This window comes from Ranitomeya imitator, chromosome 2, assembly GCF_032444005.1.
Source record: "Ranitomeya imitator isolate aRanImi1 chromosome 2, aRanImi1.pri, whole genome shotgun sequence".
Lineage (NCBI taxonomy): Eukaryota > Metazoa > Chordata > Amphibia > Anura > Dendrobatidae > Ranitomeya > Ranitomeya imitator.
The window spans coordinates 257,128,014-257,144,893 of record NC_091283.1 but is presented as its reverse complement, the minus strand read 5'-3'; the positions used below and the strand labels follow the sequence as shown (position 1 = coordinate 257,144,893).

Sequence of the window (16,880 nt, the reverse complement as noted above, 5' to 3'; positions counted from 1 at the left end):
TCCATAGGTACAGGAATGCTCAGCTTGGTCGCTCTGCAGAGTGAGACGGTGGAGGAACCCCTAGCAGGTGCAAGTGTCGGTGCTGCAGGAAATGGGGAGATGCATGGGAACCATGAGGAAGGTGATGCTATGAAATTGACCAGTGTCACCAAAGAAGGTAACTGGCCTATAAGTAGCATTGCCCCTGAAGTGTTGGGGGTGGATGGGGAGGTAGAGCCCACAGCAGCGCTGGCTGATGGGTCTGTGGAAATCCCGGGGGAGACAGCCTATGTAGCTGCTGTCACCCGCAGTCAGAGTGCCCGGAATGCTGTTACTGTTCTGCCTTCTAGACCCTCTGCACTCACAGGCGTGACTGAACCAGAGATGGACCCAGAGCAGGTCCCAGAGGGTTCCCGTGGGAAGGGACCCCGATGTTGCTTCTGGTTTCCCCTAGCCAGGAGTTTCAGGCCGCTTTGCACACAGATGCGAACCTGGAGAATTTGAGGTACCTCGCCGAGACGCCCACCTCTGTGACTGATAAGGAGAGGGTGTTCTGGGAACGAGGGACGTTGTACCGGGAAACAGTATCCGGAAAATCGCAAAAGGAGTGGTTGAGGGAGAGACAGCTGATCGTCCCGCAGCCATTCCGGAGTGAGTTGTTGCGGATTGCCCATGAGATCCCGCTCGCTGGACACTTGGGGATCAGCAAAGCTAAGGCCCGGCTGTCTCAACACTTCTATTGGCCTAGGATGGGGACAGATGTGTAAAACTACTGCCGCTCCTGTGTCACCTGTCAAAGAGTTGGGAAGGCGGGGCCTGCTTTTAAGGCTCCCCTGATCCATTTGCCAGTGATAGAGGAGCCTTTCCAGAGGATCGCGGTGGACATTGTGGGCCTGCTGGCCATTCCCAGCAGCTCCGGAAAGCAATACATCCTTACTGTGGTAAACTACGCTACCCGGTACCCAGAGGCAGTAGCTCTGTCGTCAACTAGGGCAGATAAGGTGGCGGATGCCCTGTTGGCTATCTTTTCACGTGTAGGATGCAGACCTTGACGCAGTTGGTGCATGACAACATGATGCAGGCTCAGGCTGAGATGTGGGGTATATGTTTTTTCTATTAGTCACCTTCTGACTAACCATCAGGGGGTGAATTATGGATTTAGTTTTACATTTGGAATTGATAAAGTTTAGTTTAATCCTTTTGTCAGCAAAAATGAGGAATGACAAGAGACAATCCCTTTAAGAAGATCCAATTTTCAACATACGGAATATAAAAAAGGCTTCTCCCCTATGTGACATCTCTGATGTTTATTAACAGTTGATTTCCAAGTAAAATATTTCCCACATTAAGAAAATGAAAAAGGCTTTTCCCCTGTGTGGGTTCTCTGGTGTTTATTAAGAACCCATTTCTGTGTAAAACATTTCCCACATTCTGAACAGGAAAAAGGCTTTTCCCCCGTGTGGGTTCTCTGGTGTCTATTAAGAACCCATTTCTGTGTAAAACATTTCCCACATTCTGAACAGGAAAACGGTTTCCCCCCTGTGTGCGTTCTCTGGTGGCTATCAAAATTCGATTTTTGGTTAAAACATTTCCCACATTCTGAACAGGAAAAAGGCTTCTTCCCTGTGTGAGCTCCCTGGTGGCTAACAAGAGCCGATTTCCATATAAAACATTCCCCACATTCTGAACAGGAAAAAGGCTTCTCCCTTGTGTGAGCTCTCTGGTGGATATCAAGAACGGATTTCCGATTAAAACATTTCCCACATTCTGAACAGGAAAAAGGCTTCTCCCCTGTGTGAGCTTTCTGGTGGATATCAAGAATAGATTTTCGATTAAAACATTTCCCACATTCTGAACAGGAAAAAGGATTCTCCCCTGTGTGAGTTCTTAGATGTATAATAAAATTACTTTTCTGGCTAAAACATTTCCCACATTCTGAACAGGAAAAAGGCTTCTCCCCTGTGTGAGTTCTTAGATGTATAATAAAATTACTTTTCTGGATAAAACATTTCCCACATTCTGAACAGGAAAAACGCTTCTCCCCTGTGTGAGTTCTCTGATGGTGATCAAGATTTGTTTTCCATTTAAAACATTTCCCACATTCTGAACATGAAAAAGGATTCTCCCCTGTATGAGTTCTCTGGTGACTTAAAAGTTCTGAATTCTGGTTAAAACATTTCCCACATTCTGAACATAAAAAAGGCTTCTCCCCTGTGTGAATTCTCTGGTGAGTAACAAAATTTGATTTACATGTAAAATATTTCCCACATTCTGAACATGAAAATGACTTCTTTGCTTTACGAGTATATTGTTTTTTAATGCCTCTTTTGTGACTTTGATTTTCCTTAGTAGTCAGTAATGAATCAGAAGATGGGACTTGTTTCATAGGATCAGATGACAGATCTTTGCTGTGAATGGATGATGATATATCTGGAGTAAAAGCGATCACTTCAGTTGTATCTTGGAGGATCTCAAGATTATCAGATTTAAAAATTGAAGATGTCAGCTGACCCTCTGATCTCCTGGTACAGTCATCTGCTAAGATAAAAAAAACAATTATTATTTTTTTAATAAAATATCCTTGAGTTTTATATTTTTGAAAATTTCTACTTAAACTGTCCATAAAAATTGAAAGTTATGTAAAAAAAATAATTATTTACTAAGACAATGACTGTTCACAGTCTAATAGAAAACCTTGTTGGATGAACCAGTAGTGTGTGGTGTTCAACTATTTGTTCATTCTGCCTCCCAAATATCGAATAAAAAGAAACCAATCATTGTTATGCAGGTGAAGTAAATATGCATGAGCAGGCACCACCTCAAAATAAATCGGGATCACCTAATGCATATCAATAGTAAACATAGCAACAAGCAAGGAAAGTATATGCACACAAAACAGGGATCACTAAAAAACAAACAATTAGTTATTAGAGAACACATACAATTTAAAAACACTTAAAATAGTCCACAACATGGATTCAAAGAATCAAGATCCAAAATAAACAGTATAATACTCGAGGACCCATTAGCCTAATAAACGACAGTCCACGTATCAAGCAATATCCCTGGAATAAAGGGCATCAATGAGTAACACTTATCAACCAGATGAATATACCCCATTTACCATATATACAGGTCCTTCTCAAAAAATTAGCATATAGTGTTAAATTTCATTATTTACCATAATGTAATGATTACAATTAAACTTTCATATATTATAGATTCATTATCCACCAACTGAAATTTGTCAGGTCTTTTATTGTTTTAATACTGATGATTTTGGCATACAACTCCTGATAACCCAAAAAACCTGTCTCAATAAATTAGCATATTTCACCCATCCAATCAAATAAAAGTGTTTTTTAATAACAAACAAAAAAAACATCAAATAATAATGTTCAGTTATGCACTCAATACTTGGTCGGGAATCCTTTGGCAGAAATGACTGCTTCAATGCGGCGTGGCATGGAGGCAATCAGCCTGTGACACTGCTGAGATGTTATGGAGGCCCAGGATGCTTCAATAGCGGCCTTAAGCTCATCCAGAGTGTTGGGTCTTGCGTCTCTCAACTTTCTCTTCACAATATCCCACAGATTCTCTATGGGGTTCAGGTCAGGAGAGTTGGCAGGCCAATTGAGCACAGTAATACCATGGTCAGTAAACCATTTACCAGTGGTTTTGGCACTGTGAGCAGGTGCCAGGTCGTGCTGAAAAATGAAATCTTCATCTCCATAAAGCATTTCAGCCGATGGAAGCATGAAGTGCTCCAAAATCTCCTGATAGCTAGCTGCATTGACCCTGCCCTTGATGAAACACAGTGGACCAACACCAGCAGCTGACATGGCACCCCACACCATCACTGACTGTGGGTACTTGACACTGGACTTCAGGCATTTTGGCATTTCCTTCTCCCCAGTCTTCCTCCAGACTCTGGCACCTTGATTTCCGAATGACATGCAAAATTTGCTTTCATCAGAAAAAAGTACTTGGGACCACTTAGCAACAGTCCAGTGCTGCTTCTCTGTAGCCCATTTCGGCACCTGTAGCCCATTTCCTGCACACGCCTGTGCACGGTGGCTCTGGATGTTTCCACACCAGACTCAGTCCACTGCTTCCTCAGGTTCCCCAAGGTCTGGAATCGGTCCTTCTCCACAATCTTCCTCAGGGTCCGGTCTCCTCTTCTCGTTGTACAGCGTTTTCTGCCACATTGTTTCCTTCCAACAGACTTACCATTGAGGTGCCTTGATACAGCACTCTGGGAACAGCCTATTTGTTGAGAAATTTCTTTCTGGGTCTTACCCTCTTGCTTGAGGGTGTCAATGATGGCCTTCTTGACATCTGTCAGGTCGCTAGTCTTACCCATGATGGGGGTTTTGAGTCATGAACCAGGCAGGGAGTTTATAAAAGCCTCAGGTATCTTTTGCATGTGTTTAGAGTTAATTAGTTGATTCAGAAGATTAGGGTAATAGGTCGTTTAGAGAACCTTTTCTTGATATGCTAATTTATTGAGACAGGTTTTTTGGGTTATCAGGAGTTGTATGCCAAAATCATCAGTATTAAAACAATAAAAGACCTGACAAATTTCAGTTGGTGGATAATGAATCTATAATATATGAAAGTTTAATTGTAATCATTACATTATGGTAAATAATGAAATTTAACACTATATGCTAATTTTTTGAGAAGGACCTGTAGATGCTGTCAGCACAATAGCTGCACTATGCCACAGCGAGAGCAAAGCAATCTATACAATGTCAGCACCATAATGTGCATAATCACAGTGGCATGGTAAAATAAAAAAACATGGGAACAGAATAAAGAAAACACAAGGATATAGAAATGTGATACTCAGTCCTGACCAAGTCCTACAGTCACCCTTGTGTACAAATAATCCGGCTAAACGGGTCCATGGACCCACGGATATTGCTTGATACGCTGACTATCATTTATTAGGCTAACGGGTCCTCGAGTATTATACTCTTTATTATTGATCTTGATTTTTTCAGTTCATGTTGTGGACTATTTTTAGTGTTTTTAAATTGTATGTGTTCTCTAATAAAGAATTGTTTATTATTTTAGTGATCCCTGTTATATGTGCATATACTTTCCTTGCTTGTTGCTATGTAGGCGAAAATAATATAAATTCTCATCTCACAAAAACAAGTCCCAACTCAGGTCCATCATCTGTCAATGGAAAAACAGAGGTTCCCACACTACTAGTGGCTCAAATGCTGATGAAAAGAAACAAGATTTCCATAAACCGACCGAGCAAAATCCACTCTCACTTCAGAGCCTTCAAACAACATTTAGGATCCCTGTATCTTACAATACTATAGTGAGAAGAATCCACTTAATTTAGTGTTTGTCTCCTGGAGCACAATCTGAGCACTATATGATGGGTAATAAAATGGCAAATGTGTAATTTTCACTCTCCAACATCCACTGCGTGTTAATTTCCGAAAAGTGGAGTCAAAATAGTCACTCCTCCTATAGATTATAACCCTCAGTAAATTAATTTATAAAATGGAATCACTTTATAGGGATTTCAACGGTTCTGTTTTTTCTTGTCATTTAGTCATATTAGGGCTTCTGCATATGGTGTGTCCAATCTCATCTGGGATCTGTTCCTACTGTCCAGCTGGAGTAATCTGCTCCCTACTTCAGCCAATTGGAAAGTACCACACCCTACTAAAGCTCAAAGCATAAACCACAACAGGAGGAAAAAAAAGGGAGGAAGAAACCTCCCATATTCTATAGAAAACACCACAGAAAAACAGGCAAAGGTGTCTAGGCCTCAAATCAAATGCACTATCATGGTGCAGCGGGCCCAAGTAAAGATGGTGACTACACAGGTGTGGCACACCAGTGCAAATAAATAATCTGCAGCAGTGTTCACACAGAGTATGCACAGCAACTGGATCATAGCCTATTAGTAACTCCCTGTGGTTTTGTAAGTTGTGGCCTCTGTTCACACAGGACACATTACAGTTAGCACTGGGCAGCCCGCCACAGGGAGTTACTAATAGGTTATCTTTTGTGAATAATTCCAAAGTTATCACCACATAAAGTGACACACGTCAGATTGTAAAAATGGGGCCGGATTAAGAACACAAAACTGGCTGCGGGAAGAGGATAAATCAGAGGATTCTGGACATTACTGTAATCAAAAACTGACTATAGACAATAACATCAACTGAAATGCTCAAACTGAACAGTCTCCATCAGTAATAAATGAGCAGCTAGTGGTGAAACCTCTCTGGGGGAATTAGAGCACGGGGCTCGGTGACTTCACAATCTAAACTATCGGAAGATCCAATATTTTCTGTCAGATGAGTTTCAAGAAGAAATATTACACATTTAAAGAGAACTGTGTATAATAGTGCAGAGCGGAGATGTCTTAAAGGGATCCTGTCAGCAGGATTGTGCTCAGTGACTACAGACACTGTCAGGTCGGTGCCGTTATACTGATTACACCGATACCTGGTGATGAAATCCGTCTTGTGGTTGTTGTTTAATCTGTATTTGTAGTTTTCAGTTAATGAGATTCTCGTGCTCTGGGGCGGGGCTTTAGGTGGTGCTCTGATTACATATGCATCTGTATTGGCTTATGACAGGTCATAAGGTCAATGGCGGCGCCTGCACAGTAGAATCTACAAGGAAGAGATAGATGCTACTGGACAGGCGCTGCTGGTGTCATTTTGCTGGATGAAATTTTTTTCTAAGCCTCCCAATAGCCACAATATTATAGGCATTATCACCAATAATATCAATGCTATTATATGCACTATGTAAAAATGGGGGGAGGTCAGTGAGGGATCAGCGACCTGTCATAAGCCAATACAGATGAATATGTAATCAGAGCACCACATAAAGCCCGCCCACAGCCCCGCCCCAGAGCACGAGATACTCATTAATTGAAAACTACAAATACAGATTACACAACAGTAAACCAGAGTTGCACTCATTTATGGTGGACCATTGGAGCTACTATGAATCCTGACCAGAAGATTAGAGGAAATAATATTGCTCCACATTTCAGGAGAGATTGTGCAGTAATCTGAATTTCTTAGGATCAAAAACAATGTAATTTATGAGGTGGAGTGAATCCATGAAACCAGGGCTGGAGCCAACACATCTCCTGCAGGCGGGAATAAATGTATATTCCAGCCATCAGCCACGCACAGCTCAGAGATATATCATGGCACCGGTGTGATGGGTTTATGGAGATTATCACAATCCTCCTGGAAGTTTGGCCAGAAAGACTGGACCTGGTCTTGTAGGGACCATATGATCACATTCAGCAGCACAGAAGGGAGAGAAGGGAGATTAATCCGATAAGATCTCAGGGTTCTAGGAAGCCAACAGCATCATTACCCTCAACTTTCTCTTACAGGCCCATCATCATATTTTTCTTCAAGTGATTTTCTATCTTGTCAGCACATTCTACGTACGCTGTGAATGGCTTTATAGTTTACAGATCTGGGCAGGTAACAGCGTCTCCTAAACCCAGGGGGGAGGTGGAACTACCAGGTTGTAAGTTCTATAGAAAAGGGCTTTCAATGACCAAAGTTATTTGAACAGTTTTGGGTGGAGGAGAATGTTGTGGTCTAGAGGCAAAATGGTGATCATGGTAATACGGCCGGACTACACCACCGATAAAGCAGCCACAGCCGGTGACTGAGAAGAATCTGTGACCTCTCTGCATTTAGTGGTCACTACTCACCTGGGTAGCCATATGTGGGAATCTCCTCTTTACACCACGCATCCCCCCTCACATATGTCTCTGTAGTATTAATATGGGTCAGATCTTCACCCTGAAACAAATATTATAAAAGTCACCGACAGATGGAAAAGTCCCATCTATGATCAGCTCTAATCCTGCCATCTCCACCGTTCTCATTACACAAGTATAAAACATATAATACTGGTGGATAAAACAAGACTGAGCACAAGACCTTCACCGGCATCTACACATCATAGGGGAGATCTCCTGACACCTTCTCTCCATCTACCTGATGGTCCTGAGGAGCATTGGGATCTTCTTGGTTACAGTCCTGTGGAAGAAGAGGACGGGGACATCTCTCTGGTGTTGTCCTCTTACTGGATAGATCTGGAGGAAACACATACAGGGAGTGAATTCATTCTTTACATACAGATAATTATAGGCCGTGTGTATTTAGTCCTGTCTATTACCTGGAGATGTGAGGGGCTGGGGAACCTCCATTATGACGTTCTTGTACAGATCTCTGTGTCCTTCTAAATACTCCCACTCCTCCATGGAGAAATAGACAGCGACATCCTGACACCTTATAGGAACCTGACACATACAATGATACCGTCATCCCCCAATCCCTTCATAGTGTTACTGTATAATGTCCCAGCATTTCCAGCAGTGTCACCTCTCCAGTCAGCAGCTCAATCATCTTGTAGATGAGTTCTAGGATCTTCTGGTCATTGATGTCCTCATGGATCAGGGGGTGAGGTGGAGGCCCCGTGATTGGGCTCTGGGGTCTTCCCCATCCCTCAGACACAGGGTCCTGACAGCGATCACTAGAGGTCTTCTTCACCACTGTGTAATCCTGGTAATGGAGAGACACAGTAATAAAACTCACTACAGACATTTCCAGAGTCCTCTCCTCTCCAGTTCTGCCCATCTGTTATTCCCATAGATAAGAATGATGTAATGTGACATCATCAGAATCTCTCACCTCTCCAGTAAGCCGGAAGAGGATCTCTAGGGCGAGGTGTAATATCCTTTCCGCCATCTTGTCTCTGTCCATATCCATCTGTGATGGGTAAATCAGGAAATGTTCTTTTGTAGAAGATCTTCACTGAGAGGATCCGATATTGTAGAGACCTGAATGAGAAGATGAGCCGATGTAACATCATAAGAATCCTGTAATAATACAATTACTGGGGATAATAAGGGAAACATATGAGGAGATTTATTATTTTACAGTATTTAGCTTCCTTCTTTACATCTACTAATAAATCCTATATATTTAGGCCACAGACAACAAGCAGTTTCTTCCTCGGAGTCGGCAGCTGAATACGTTTCTCATAGACTCATCTTCCATAACGCTAATTCTCGTCTCATTTACCGACCCTGGAATCGGCATTAGCAATACTGCAGGAGATATTCATTACAAGCGACATGAGAAATAACTACTTCATGATGAGGACGACATCTTCATCTTCTACTACGGCTCTAGAGACATATATGGCCAGAGTCGGTCACTGACTCTGCAGCACCCCAGGTGACCGGTTGCTGCAGTGGTGTTACTTTTCCTTCAGGGAAGGTGATGTCATGCTCAGAGGCAAAGGAGTTCTCTTCACCAGGTAAGACACTTAAATGCAACATAATCCAAATCCAGGCCAGGAGGGGGAGATCGCCTCAGCTATATGTTTCCTGACCTGGAGGAGGAGTGAGGCAGTTAGTCACAGGACAGTGAATGAGAAACACTGTAGTGGAAGGAAGTCTGGAGCATACATGAGAGGCCTGGCAACCAGGAGGGAGCTGCAGCCGATGGGAAGGAGTAACCTGTTGGGTTGCATGTGGAGCAGCCGAAAGGGAAGGAGCACAGAAGAGAAACAGGGCTCAGCACGGGAACAGCGGAAGGACACCCTCAGAGCCAGCACAGCAGCCGGGAACCCGAGGCTTTCGTGGACTCTACGACACTGAGCAGAACCGGAGGGTAGGACACTACACTTTACCTGCAAGCAGCACACCTGCGACACAGCAGCACCTGAGGAGCCCAGGGCATCTAAGAGTCCCTGTAAAAAGGCTCAAGCTGCCCGTTGTGCAGGTACCTGTCCCAGGACAAGAGGAAACTGGAGGACCTTGCAGGAAGCTTAAAGCAGCAGGGACCTCACCTAGAAAGGCACTAGTAGGAAAGGCTAATGGACCTCTACTGGGACAAGAGAACTCTGACTTGCCTCTGAGAAAAATGCTCATGTTACCGATCATGAATCTGAATGTACCGTATTTGTGCCGAATTTATGTTTGGCGATCGTTTTCCGAACATATTCGCTCATCTCTAATTATGGCCACCACAACCTGCCACACAAAATAAAAAAAACCCACTCAGTATGGAAGCATTTACAGTCCACCACAACCCCAGTATAATGGCCCCTACCAGCCACACATTCAGTATGAGAGTCCCAACAGCTCTTCTCTTAATATGATGCCCCCACAATTCCTGATATAAACACACACTACTCAGCCAACCCGGTTCCTGAGGAGCGCTGCTCTGGTCTGTGCGGTGTGAGTACTGAGGCTCCGTACTACAGGTGTGATGTAGTGACGTCATTGTGCCTGCAGTGCACGGAGTCTCAGACTCAGAAGTGAAGGCTGAATGGTGGATCAGGAGCTTTCCACTCCCTGATTCACTAATCTATTCAGCCGTATCACCGTCATGGGAATGTGGATATCGCTGACACTGTGATGATGGGAAGGAGAGGGTGACCAATACCGCACCCCACCGAGCCCTGTCACTTCATAGGCATCATAGCAACCGAGTGGGCTACCTTTATGGATGATACACTCCTGCCTATCCAACTATCGTATGGTAAATATCTCATAGATCCTGGGTTCATTAGTATTTGCACCAAGAATGAGGCTAAGTGAGTATTTATTAATTGTCGGTGGTCGGAGGCAGTCAGTGAGGTGGATGGTACCATATTGTGCATGTAGGGGGCAGTACTGTGGGAACATTAGAAAATGGGGGGATGGCAGTACTGTGGGAACATTGTACTGTATGAGGGGGATGTCAGTCCTGTGGAAACATTATCCTGTGTCTGTGGGAAGCCACTATTGTGGGAACAAAATGAAATACTGTGTGTGATGGGATGATGGTACTGGGGGAACTTTATACTGTGTGTGGGGGTATGGCGGTACTATGAGAACATTATAATGTGTGTAGGGTATGGCGGTACTGTAGGAACATTATACTCTGTGTGGGGGTATGGCGGTACAATGAGAACATTATACTGTGTGGGGGGGTATTGAGGTACTGTAGGAACATTATACTGTGTGTGGGGGTATGGCGGTACTATGAGAACATTATACTGTGTGTGGTGGGATGATGGTACTATGAGAACATTATACTGTGTGTGGGGGTATGGCGGTACAATGAGAACATTATACTGTGTGTGGGGGTATTGAGGTACTGTAGGAACATTATACTGTGTGTGGTGGGATGATGGTACTGTGGGAACTTCATACTGTGTGTGGGGGTATAGTGGTACTGTGAGAACATTAAACTATGTGTGGGGGTATAGCGGTACTATGAGATTATACTGTATGTAGGTTGTGGTATGGCGACTGGTCATGTGATTAATGGGCGGTATGTATCGCAGAGGTGGGTGGCCCTGTGCTGGAAGCCTGGGCGTGTTTTGCTCAGCAGATCTACTGCTGAGGGATTTGTTTTGCATTGGGAAGGCTTCCAGGTGACTTGGAGAGATGGGTGGTTCCGGTCATCTACAAACTCACCCAAAGGGGTGTGTCTGAACACCTAAGATGGTTGCATGTTTGAGGACCTGCGGTGATGTCACGAGCACCTGACTAGCCATGTGATAGGTACCTGGGTGTGATTAGAATCATGTAATGGAGGGGTGATTGGCACATGTGTGTGACTGTTTGGGAGTCTGCCAGTTTGGACAGACTTCCATGTGTCCCGGCTGGACACTACAGAGAGGCCTGTGTGTTGGACGGTTCCAAGCGGAGACGGACATCCTGAACAGCACACAGAGAGACCGTGTTTAAGTTATAGAGCTTGCGAGCCAAATATGGCACAGCCTGTTTGCCCACAGACCTGAGAGAGCGGAGGTCTACTATAGACACTGAGGACTTCTCTGTCTGATGTAAGACTGTTTGCCTTTTGTTCATGTTTCTATGGTTTATAGAGAATATAAACCACATAGACTGCTTTAAGTGAAAGATCGTTCCTATGAGCCTGAATATCACAGCCAAGCGAGTGACCCCTAAGACACGCAGTAAGTGTTATCTTACAGGGGTTATAGCGGTACTGTAGGAACATTATACTGTGTGTGGGGGTATGGCCGTACTATGAGAACATAATACTGTGTGTGGGGGTATGGCGGTACTATGAGAACATAATACTGTGTGTGGGGGTATGGCGGTACTGTAGGAACATTATACTGTGTGTGGTTGTATGGCGGTACTATGAGAACATTATACTGTGTGTGGGGGTATGGCGGTATTATGAGAACATTTATACTGTGTGGGGGTATGGCGGTACTATGAGAACATTATACTGTGTGTGGGGGTATGGCGGTACTATGAGAACATTATACTGTGTGTGGGGGTATGGCAGTACTATGAGAACATTATACTGTGTGTGGGGGTATGGCGGTACTATGAGAACATTATAATGTGTGGGGGTATGGCGGTACTATGAGAACATTATACTGTGTGTGGGGGTATGGCGGTACTATGAGAACATTATACTGTGTGTGGGGGTATGGCGGTACTATGAGAACATTATACTGTGTGGGGGTATGGCGGTACTATGAGAACATTATACTGTGTGGGGGTATGGCGGTACTATGAGAACATTATACTGTGTGTGGGGGTATGGCGGTACTGTAGGAACATTATACTGTGTGTGGGGGTATGGCGGTACTATGAGAACATTATACTGTGTGGGGGTATGGCGGTACAATGAGAACATTATACTGTGTGTGGGGGTATGGCGGTACTGTAGGAACATTATACTGTGTGTGGGGGTATGGCGGTACTATGAGAACATTCTACTGTCTGTGTGGGGGGTATGGCGGTACAGTAGGAACATTATACTGTGTGGGGGGGTATGGCGGTACTGTGAGAACATTATACTGTGTGTGGGGGTATGGCGGTACTATGAGAACATTATACTGTGTGTGGGGGTATGGCGGTACTATGAGAACATTATAATGTGTGGGGGTATGGCGGTACTATGAGAACATTATACTGTGTGTGGGGGTATGGCGGTACTCTGAGAACATTATACTGTGTGTGGGGGTATGGCGGTACTCTGAGAACATTATACTGTGTGTGGGGGTATGGCGGTACTATGAGAACATTATACTGTGTGGGGGTATGGCGGTACTATGAGAACATTATACTGTGTGGGGGTATGGCGGTACTATGAGAACATTATACTGTGTGGTGGGTATGGCGGTACTATGAGAACATTACACTGTGTGTGGGGGTATGGCGGTACTATGAGAACATTATACTGTGTGTGGGGGTATGGCGGTACTATGAGAACATTATACTGTGTGGGGGTATGGCGGTACAATGAGAACATTATACTGTGTGTGGGGGTATGGCGGTACTGTAGGAACATTATACTGTGTGTGGGGGTATGGCGGTACTATGAGAACATTCTACTGTCTGTGTGGGGGGTATGGCGGTACAGTAGGAACATTATACTGTGTGGGGGGGTATGGCGGTACTGTGAGAACATTATACTGTGTGTGGGGGTATGGCGGTACTATGAGAACATTATACTGTGTGTGGGGGTATGGCGGTACTATGAGAACATTATAATGTGTGGGGGTATGGCGGTACTATGAGAACATTATACTGTGTGTGGGGGTATGGCGGTACTCTGAGAACATTATACTGTGTGTGGGGGTATGGCGGTACTCTGAGAACATTATACTGTGTGTGGGGGTATGGCGGTACTATGAGAACATTATACTGTGTGGGGGTATGGCGGTACTATGAGAACATTATACTGTGTGGGGGTATGGCGGTACTATGAGAACATTATACTGTGTGGTGGGTATGGCGGTACTATGAGAACATTACACTGTGTGTGGGGGTATGGCGGTACTATGAGAACATTATACTGTGTGTGGGGGTATGGCGGTACTATGAGAACATTATACTGTGTGTGGGGGTATGGCGGTACTATGAGAACATTATACTGTTTGTGGGGGTATGGCGGTACTGTAGGATATTATACTGTGTGTGGGGGTATGGCGGTACTATGAGAACATTATACTGTGTGGGGGTATGGTGGTACTATGAGAACATTATACTGTGTGGGGGTATGGCGATACTATGAGAACATTATACTGTGTGGGGATATGGCGGTACTATGAGAAAATTATACTGTGTGTGGGGGTATGATGGTACTATGAAAACATTATACTGTGTGTGGGGATATGGCGGTACTGTAGGAACATTATACTGTGTGGGGGGGTATTGCGGTACTATGAGAACATTATACTGTGTGTGGGGGTATGGCGGTACTATGAGAACATTATACTGTGGGGGGTATGGCGGTACTATGAGAACATTATACTCTGTGTGAGGGTATGGCGGTACTATGAGAACATTATACTGTGTGTGGGGGTATGGCGGTACTATGAGAACATTATACTGTGGGGGGTATGGCGGTACTATGAGAACATTATACTCTGTGTGAGGGTATGATGGTACTATGAAAACATTATACTGTGTGTGGGGATATGGCGGTACTGTAAGAACATTATACTGTGTGTGGGGGTATGGTGGTACTATGAGAACATTATACTGTGTGTGGGGGTATGGTGGTACTATGAGAACATTATACTGTGTGTGGGGGTATGGCGGTACTATCAGAACATTATACAGTGTGTGGGGGTATGGCGGTACTATGAGAACATTATACTGTGTGGGGGTATGGCGGTAGTGTGAAAATACCTTTTTTACGAGAGATGCCAGTACTGTGGAAACATTATACTGTGTGAGCGCCATCATATATATTACATAAGGGGTGTAAAAAGGAGAGTCATAAAAAAGACTCCTCAGGGCTGTGCTGCATTTGTACAGACTGCTATCTGCCGTCCAGACGGGACCATGTGACATCAATGGGAAGAGGGAGGGTTTCCGGAGGGAAGAGTCTAGAGGGTGCACCTGGTCAGGAGACCTTGATGACGCAGTTACTGATATTATAAAGGCCGGAGCCCCAAAGGCAGAACAGATTTGGCGCCAACAAAGGAAAGGGGTGCGGGGAAGAATCTGAGGTACCAGCTGATGGTAAAGTGCCCGAGGCAGCTGGGTGTGGGGCAGAACCCTGCTTACAGGGCATAATGGGGGCATTACACTGTGTGGGGCCAAGAAAGGGGCCCTGTACTAGGAGAACAATCCGCTCCCTCACTTCCTGTCCTCCATAGTTGGCTCGTATGTATCTATTACAGGAAACAGAACATAGTAACATAGTAACATAGTAACATAGTTAGTAATGCCAAAAAAAGACATTTGTCCATCCAGTTCAGCCTATATTCCATCATAATAAATACCCAGATCTACGTCCTTCTACAGAACCTAATAATTGTATGATACAATATTGTTCTGCTCCAGGAAGACATCCAGGCCTCTCTTGAACCCCTCGACTGAGTTCGCCATCACCACCTCCTCAGGCAAGCAATTCCAGATTCTCACTGCCCTAACAGTAAAGAATCCTCTTCTATGTTGGTGGAAAAACCTTCTCTCCTCCAGACGCAAAGAATGCCCCCTTGTGCCCGTCACCTTCCTTGGTATAAACAGATCCTCAGCGAGATATTTGTATTGTCCCCTTATATACTTATACATGGTTATTAGATCGCCCCTCAGTCGTCTTTTTTCTAGACTAAATAATCCTAATTTCGCTAATCTATCTGGGTATTGTAGTTCTGATTCTTATAAAGAGTCTCCGTGCAGAAGGGGTTAATGTCCCCGCGCTCAGTAATGGGGAATCTCCACATACCTCCACCTGCAGAGCCGCACTCCACATATATGGCTGCTCTGTGCGCACAGGACCTGTGATGACGTCACGCCCATGTGACCGGAGGGGGCGGAGCCTCTCCCTCCATAGAGCAGACAGGAGGAAGCTATGGATGTCAGGGCGGAGTCAGAGGATTTTGTGCAGGATTTGAAGTTGTTTTGGGGTCGTTTTCCATAGTCACAGAGCAGGTAAGTGGGGGTCTGCCTGGGGAGAAGGGGGTGATGTTGAATGCGTGGTGGATCTGTGTGCGGGGGGGTCTACCTGCAGAGTGGGTCTGATGTTGTTTGCATGGGTCTGCATGGTGTGGGGGGCTGTTGTCACGTGCTGTGCAGGTCAGTGTGTGATGTCACTTGTGGTGGGGGTGCTGGGATGTATAGTGCTACGTGTGAGGGGGTGAACAGGGGAGGGAATGATGATGATGGAGATCTGAGGGATGAGTATTAACATGAGAATCTCTGCATGATGGTGCGGGGTCCGTCCTGTTTTTTTTTACATAAAACGTTTTCTCATTAATATTATTGGGCGCACATGACGTCAGGTTGATGACTGACCTATGACCTCTGGGTGATAATAATGTCTCCAGACCCCGGGCTTTATTCTGTGCTGTCAGTATTAGCCCGGTGGCCACTGGTGTCAGCCACTACTTGTATCCAGTTTTCTACATGATTTTTTCTCTTTTATTCTCGGTATTGTGGCTTTTCCCCATCCTGTGCCCCCGGAGCAGAGACCTCCCTGCAGATGTCATCTCATCACTGGACTTCTCTTCACCAAGTGGAGCTGGAGCCCCCACAATCCATGTGAGGACCCAAAGGGAGGACACTGCGGGCGTCTGATGATGTCACATAGATGAGTGGAATTACTTAAAAAACAAAAAACAAAACCTCCATTTTCTCGATTTTATATTGTCTCCCGCTCCCCTCTGTCTCCCCCGCTCCTCTGTCTCCTCCGCTCCTCTGTCTCCCCCCCCCCGCCCCTCTGTCTCCCCCCCCGCCCCTCTGTCTCCCCCCCCGCCCCTCTGTCTCCCCCCCCCGCCCCTCTGTCTCCCCCCCCGCCCCTCTGTCTCCCGCGCCCCTCTGTCTCCCGCGCCCCTGTTAATTGTTTTGATTTCTAAAACTCTTTATTATTCATTTGTATGGATGCATA

The 16,880-nt window shown here is 45.0% G+C and overlaps 1 protein-coding gene across 1 annotated transcript in view; it reads right to left on the bottom strand.

Annotated features, from left to right (window-relative positions):
* The window catches only part of LOC138666366 (zinc finger protein 585A-like), a 170,783-nt gene extending 155,013 nt beyond the window's left edge, over positions 1 to 15,770 (bottom strand). The window contains exons 1-7 of the mRNA XM_069754594.1: positions 15,720 to 15,770; positions 8,688 to 8,836; positions 8,379 to 8,558; positions 8,173 to 8,296; positions 7,992 to 8,089; positions 7,703 to 7,793; positions 1,382 to 2,517 (exon numbers count right to left, since the gene is read on the bottom strand). Of these exons, the coding sequence (XP_069610695.1) occupies positions 1,382 to 2,517; positions 7,703 to 7,793; positions 7,992 to 8,089; positions 8,173 to 8,296; positions 8,379 to 8,558; positions 8,688 to 8,765 (1,707 nt within the window). The 5' untranslated portion in view covers positions 8,766 to 8,836; positions 15,720 to 15,770. The remainder of the gene's footprint in view (positions 1 to 1,381; positions 2,518 to 7,702; positions 7,794 to 7,991; positions 8,090 to 8,172; positions 8,297 to 8,378; positions 8,559 to 8,687; positions 8,837 to 15,719) is intronic.
* Between the last annotated feature and the right edge of the window lie 1,110 nt (positions 15,771 to 16,880).